This window comes from Danio rerio, chromosome 5 (assembly GCF_049306965.1).
Source record: "Danio rerio strain Tuebingen ecotype United States chromosome 5, GRCz12tu, whole genome shotgun sequence".
NCBI classification, from domain to species: Eukaryota; Metazoa; Chordata; class Actinopteri; order Cypriniformes; family Danionidae; genus Danio; species Danio rerio.
In genome coordinates, this window is record NC_133180.1 from 14292219 (window position 1) to 14299400 (window position 7182).

The window sequence follows — 7182 nt, forward strand, 5'->3', positions numbered from 1 at the left end:
CATGAGGAAAACATGCAAACTCCACTTAGAAATGCCTAGCTGGAACTCGAATCTTCTTGCTGTGAGGCAACAGTGCTAACCTCTGAGTCACCATGCAACACAGGGTACATATATTAAACCTAATATATCTTTCATGGTTGTAAGTTTCCCACGTTCTCCATTCACACGCATCTCATCTCTTCCTCCTTTAACTCAGAGTCTAGGATTACAGAATTGTGTTATAATTTTATTCATTTCTGTAAATGGCGTGAGTGCTCTGTTACACAAGAGCACAGATACATAATCGCAAAAAAAATAATAGCATGCAAGCTTTAAAGTAGGACGACTGCCTGTCCTCCCACTGCGTGCTCAGACTGGTCAACAATTTTCTTGTGATGTAAATGCTAATTTTAGCTTACTGGGTTGAGAAATCCACCAAAAAGTTTTTCATAAATCAAAAGTTGAGCTTTAATTCACTTGTACAGTTGAGGACAAATGTGCAGCTGGATTTTGACCTATTTTCATTGAGTACGCTTACATTAGGGGTCACCAATCCTGGTCTTGGAGGGCCGGTGACCCTGCCGTGTTTAGCTCCAACTTGCCTCAACACACCTGGCTGAGTGTTTCAAGTATACCTAGTAAGACCTTGATCTGCTGGTTCAGGTGTGTTTGATTAGGGTTGGAGCTAAAATCTGCAGGACACCGGCCCTCCAGGAACAAGTTTGATGACCCCTGGCTTACATGGACACCAATAATCCAATTTAATGCGATTAAGACAAGACTCTGATTAAGAGTCTAACATGTAAAGAGTGATTTTTTAAAATTAATTTAACATGATTAAAGGGGTGGTCCACTATGATATATTTTATTTTAAACTTTAGTTGATGTGTAATGTAGCTGTGTGAACATAGACAACATCTCTGACTCTAAATGTAAGATGCTCAAACTTCAATGCAAAGTGAGACATGGGCTTTTACAGATTTAGCTTAGCAAAGCCTACAGCGAATGAATTTAGGGACTGCAAAAAAATACATCCGGGCTAATGAGATCACAAACATTCCAGGTTACACACACCTTGTGCAGTAAAGGGGCGTGGCCACAGATGCGTTAATAGAGAAGGGAAGATGCAGTCCAAACGCTGCTATTTCCATAGATCTTATTCTGTTTTACTATTTGGCCTTTCAAGGGATGTGACACAATGAGAGAAGTGCTTACAGTTTAATTTTATAAATGTTCCAGAATAAAGATAAAGCTCTATGAGCAAAGCATTTTACAAAGGACTGCTGCTTTCACAATTTATTGAGGCCAGCAGGGGGGAAATTCCGGAAGTTTTCTGTGAGACGGAACAAAACGGGAGATTTCCAGGAAAAACGAGAGTGTTAGCAGGTATGTAGTACGACAGTGGTTCTCAAACTTTTAAGCCAGCGACCCTCAATGTAAGATCGTCAAGAACTTGCGACCCCTCACTACCAAAGCATATACAAACAATAAAAATAGCTTCTTTTAAAGTTATCACAATATTTAAACTAGATTTACTATACATTACAGGGCTCGAAATTAACATTTTTGCTTGGTAGCACTGGTGCTCCTAACTTTAAAAATTGAATAAAAGAAAAACGCCAAAATTTTGTCGCACCCACCAATTATGAGCACCGTAACTACAAGTTTTATAAACAGATTTATTGCATTTCAAAACAAAACAAATCAAAACTAACAAGCAAAAAAATATATATGCATGCGTGAGGAAAATGTTTCAACGAAATCCCGTTATCACAAGAAAATTCATTTTTATAACATAACTGAGTGACCAAAAGATAGACGGATGGACCGCTCACTGGCCCTGCATGCACTGCTTGACATAAATGAATCTGTTAATGATAACTGTGCTGTGTTCTCACGGGTGGTGTCTGATATTGTAGTTGTTTTTGACACAAACCTTATTATTAGCATATGTTATTTTAAGAGCAATACCGGTCTCCTCATGAGCTGCAATATTAGTTTAATCTTAGTCAGTGCAAGCCCTTTTGCGATGGTGTACGCGGTGTTAACTTTTACATATGGCTGCACGGCTGACACCATCTGGCGATTAAATAAGGGATTAAACAGAACATCTCGTGCTTAAAATTTGTAAATGTGGCAAACAGTTACCTGAAAATTCCGTACCACAGGCTTTACAGTGAATGCTTTTCATAGCATTTATATACAGTTATTTTCATAGCAGGATTGGACCCAATGGAAGTCTTTTATCGACTCTTGGAAAAGTGTAGATGGTGGATTAATATTCAGCACGTGATCAGTAATCAGATGTGCCATTATTTGTAGCTTTAGGTGGTTTCTAAAACAAAATCTGTCGGTGTTGTTCTCATTCTCATCTTTAGCGCTTTACATTTTTGCGGTTGTCGCTCCTGTCATCTGAAGGCAGAAGGCATTGACTGAGTGATTGACAGAGGATTTTACCTAATGCATTCAGTTCTAGAGCAGTGGGCCAATAAGAAGAGCGCGAAGGCAGGGCAAGCATTATGGGCTTTGTTTACTGCAGCAAGTTGACATGACAACTGTTTTAAACTATTCCTGAGCGCTGCGTTTCAATTGCAAAGATGGATTCTGCCTGAATGTGTCCTAAATACTTTATGAATTTATCCTGATATTTCTGACATTACCTTCTTTTGTCTAATGGGGTCTTGCTCTTATGTTTAGTCAAAGTAGACGGTTGCGGTTTTCACATCCAGATGCGTGCTGTATTGATAACTAGCGAGTTTGCTTCACAGTTATAATGTTCGATTCTTTTTTTTTTTTAATACTAATCAGTAATATCTTTTAAAAATCTGAAAATATTAGCTTTCACTTGTAATACTGAAAAATATATATCATAATCACTGAAAATTACACAATTTTTAAACCACTCTCGCGACCCCTTGAACTCATTCTGCGACCCCTATTCCCCCAACTTTATTTATTGCTAAAACGGCGTGCCATAACAGTCTGACAAACAACCTGCAACAGAGGCATGATGTTTCTTAGTGACGTGAAGCCGATCCGTAAATCACAACACATTAGGTTTGCTGACTAATCAGAGTCCTTTGAGGGCAGGCCTTATAGGAGGAACCAGGAAATATGATGGTCATTTCCATGTTAGCTCAGTAGCTGTATGAAGTGAAGGTAAGATAAGAGAGCAAATAACATGATTCTTTACAAATGAATCACGAACACACATTGTTTTGCACCCCATAAACACAATGAAATCTTTTAAAAAAAATATTGTAACCACTTCTTTAAGGTCGAACTAAACAGAAATCGGATTGACGTGGAGTATGCCTACTTTAGTCACATTATTGCAGTACAGACATTCTCCATTAAACAACACTCCTCCAGCAGTTCATACTCGCATCCAATATCTCGTTTGTCATGGGGGGCATGCATGAAATGTTCCTGAATGAAAATTAAAATGCCAAACTGCAGATAAAGTCGACAAATTAATAATGAAACACCCGAAATGACATAAAACTCCGGAGGAAATATGGATAGCGTAATGACGTTAATCGAGTTTTGTGCTATAACATGTAAAACGGAATTATGAAAGGAACATCCAAAAATCTACTCATGTAGACACCTTCATCAAATAATAATAATAATAAAAAAATTTATTTTAAGGCTCTTTTCTGGCAACTTAAGGACACTGTACAATAAAACAAGAGCTTATATATACAGTAACATGATTAAATGTAATCTGAGCTTTTCCTTTGCATGTCTTTTGAAGATGTCTTGTTATGCCTGTATTATTGTGAAAATCCAATCAACATAATAAAAATAATAATAATTAAAGGTCAATATAATTAGCTCCCTTAAGCAATATTTTTTAGATAGTCTACAGAACAAACCACTGTTATACAATGACTTGACTAAACCTAATATTAATTTAGTTACACCTTTACATTTCACTTCAGGCTGAATATATCAAAAAATAACTAGTAAAATATGATGTACTGTCATCATGGCAAAGATAAAAGAAATCTGTTATTAAATCTATTATGTTTATAAACATTGAAAAAAGCTCTCCATTAAAAAAAAAATTTTTTAGGAACAAAAATAAAGGAAGTAAAATTTAACAGGAGGGCTAATAAATCTGGCTTAAACTGTATATCTATGCTAAATGCTTTTATTATAGGCCCGTTTTTGTAGCCTATAAGATATCTGTCAACAGCATCACTATATTGAACTGAAATTACTGGTCAAAGCCATATGATGTTCCATACAGTAATTGTTTATTAGGGTTTTTATACCTTTATTTAATAAAACAGTAGAGAACGGAAGCAGGAATGTGTGGGGAGCAGAGAGAGAGAGAGGATTTGGAAGGACCTCAAGCCGGAAATCAAATCCAGGTCACCGTAGTGCTGTATGTCAACACACTAAATACTAGGCTATTGGTGCTGACTTGATGTTTCATTTATAAATAAACAATGTATATGGCCTTGCCACACTGCTTATAAAATTTCACTGATGTCAAAGCCTAATTAAAATGCCTCAAGTCAGTTAACATCATTCGTTTTATTGTTTTATTAGTGGAGATAGGGTAGAGATAAGCTTAATGTGCATAAGTTCAACCTCTGTGTGCTGTGAGCTGCTGCTGCAACAAACTTAGCCTATTTTAAAGGCAGAAATACACAGAATGAGCAAATATTTAAGAGGAAATTTTCATTCATTCATTTTCTTGTCAGCTTAGTCCCTTTATTAACCCGGGGTCGCCACAGCGGAACAAACCGCCAACTTATCCACACACACACACACACATACACATACACTCCCAATTCACCTATACCGCATGTCTTTGGACTGTGGGGGAAACTGGAGCACCCGGAGGAAACTCACGTGAACGCAGGGAGAACATGCAAACTCGACACAGAAATGCCAACAGACCCAGCCGAGGCTCGAACATGCGACCCAGCGACCTTCTGACCCTGCCGAGGCTCGAACCTGCAACCCAGCGACCTTGTTGCTGTGAGGCGATAGCACTACCTACTGCGTCGCCTAAGTGAAAATTATTGTAATAGTAATTGATCAACCCAGGATCCAGGAAAACCAATGTGGTTTTTGTCTGTTTTTGTCAGGCTGTGGTACACTGGACCAGCTCTATACCCTAACCAGGGTGCTCAAGGGTTCATGGGAGTATGCCCAACCAGTCCACATGTGTTTTGTGGACTTGGAAAAGGCATTCATCCATGTCCCACGTGGCATTCTGTGGAAGGTGCTTGGGGGTAGTATTGGGTCAGAGGCCTTTGTTAAGGGCTGTCTCCTCCCTGTATGAACAGAGGAGTTTAAGTATCTCGGGGTTTTGCTTTATTAGTGAGGGAAGGATGGAGCGTGAGATTGACAGGCGGAGGCTGCAGTAATGCGGTCAATGTACCGGTGCATTGTGGTAAAGAAAGAGCTAAGCCAATAGGCAAAAAGCTTTCGATTTACCGGTCATTCTAGGATCCTACTTTTACCTATGGTCATGATCTTTGATCGCAGCTCTTAATACACCACAAAGACTTACTATCTTAGTCACAATGACATGCACCAACAATTTGTCTTCATTTAAACTCTGATATGTTACCCATAATGTTGTGTGCATTGCAATACTAGGGTATTACTCTGCTAATGAAACCTTCACACTCTGCTTGTACTGGTGGAGTGCTCAATGAAGATTGGCCACCAGGATGGTCAAATTTAGCTATAAAACCTCCAACACAAACTTGGCCAGTGTTCAGTGTCTTTGTCCGACCCCAGCATATTACAGTAATTATAGTTTTGAGTTGTTATTACGCCATGACGTCATCACCCATTGACATCATCACCCAATGACATCACAACATCATTTAGCAACTGTCTTGCAACTGTAAGAAACCAATTATCCTGCCTTTAGCAACTTCTTCTGAATATTAGTTGGGAACGGTGAACTTCTAACTGTGAGAAAAGACGTACACTATGTGTCAACGCTCTTTCCTATGAGTCACGATCTTGCAGACTGGTAACGTAGATCCTTGCCTAATGTTCTGTCTTTTCTTCTTAGCATGCCATTACGACGACTGGCAACTTGGATTTGGATGAAACAATGAAGTTCTTTTTGCAAATTTAAACAGGAGCCAACTCTGCTACCCACACACTGAGTCAGTTACAATGCTTGCAGAGCAATATTTATATACGCCAACGCAGTTAGTTTTTGCCTTTTAAAGACAATAAATGAAATATTTACAAAGCATTCATATGGTCATACTTTACAATTTAAGTCACAATAACTAATGCTGTTGTAAACTTAGCAAATATGGCGGCATGCGAGTAATGCTCAAAAAAACATAAGCTTTAATTGATCGCTGCCACGTTTCTGGCATTTCATGTTTTGTCTATATGTAGTTTCACATCTGTATGACTGTTCTGTAGAATATTTTAAATATTTGCTTAGTTCATCTATTAAAAGGCAAAGGAGCTAAACTGAGTCACAATTTCGAAAATAAATTAGCACAATTACTATGTAAACTAATAAAATGTGATGTCACAGAAAAAAAATCCTGTTCATTTTATAAAATGTATTTTTATATATAATAAAAACTGCAGTACGAGTAGCCTATGCTGACTTGAATGCAGTTCATTTAATAACAATTAAGTTTAAAATCTGTTGTAAAGCCTGTTTTGGTTATATTTATTGTACAAGCTATTATATAAAATTGTGCCATTATTCTTAGTGCCCTTATTGGTACTTCTGCCCCTGTCCCACTGGTGGTCTGTGCACGCCACCAGTAATATACACTCACCGTCACCGGCCACTTTATTAGGTACTTGTGCCAAGTTGGAGCCCCTTTTGCCTTCAGAACTGCCTTAATCCTTTGCGGTATAGATTCAACAATACTGGAAATATTCCTCAAAGATTTTGGTCCATATTGACATGATAGCATCACACAGTTGCTTCAGATTACTACACCACCACCTGCCTGAACTGTTGATACAAGCCAGAATGGATCTCATCATACCGGGCAACAATTAGCCAATCTTCTACTGTCTATCATAGTGAGCCTGTACGAATTGTAGCCTCATTTCCTGTTTTTAGCTGACAGGAATGGCACCCAGTGTGGTCTTCTGCTGCTGTTGCCCTTCCACCTCAAAGTTGTACGTGTTGTGTGTTCAGAGATGCTCTTCTACATACTTTGGTGTAACGAGTGGTTATTAGAG

General features: G+C 38.3%; 1 protein-coding gene across 3 annotated transcripts in view; it reads left to right on the forward strand.

The window, feature by feature from the left end:
• ckap2l (cytoskeleton associated protein 2-like) overlaps window positions 1–6581 on the forward strand; it is a 47605-nt gene extending 41024 nt beyond the window's left edge. Inside the window, exon 10 of one of the 3 annotated variants that reach the window (XM_073950996.1) lies at window positions 6029–6581. In XM_073950996.1, coding sequence (XP_073807097.1) covers window positions 6029–6066 — 38 coding nt within the window. In that variant the 3' untranslated portion in view covers window positions 6067–6581. The remainder of the gene's footprint in view (window positions 1–6028) is intronic. The other 2 variants (XM_073950993.1, XM_073950992.1) reach the window with 2 other exon arrangements.
• The last annotated feature ends 601 nt before the right edge of the window (window positions 6582–7182 follow it).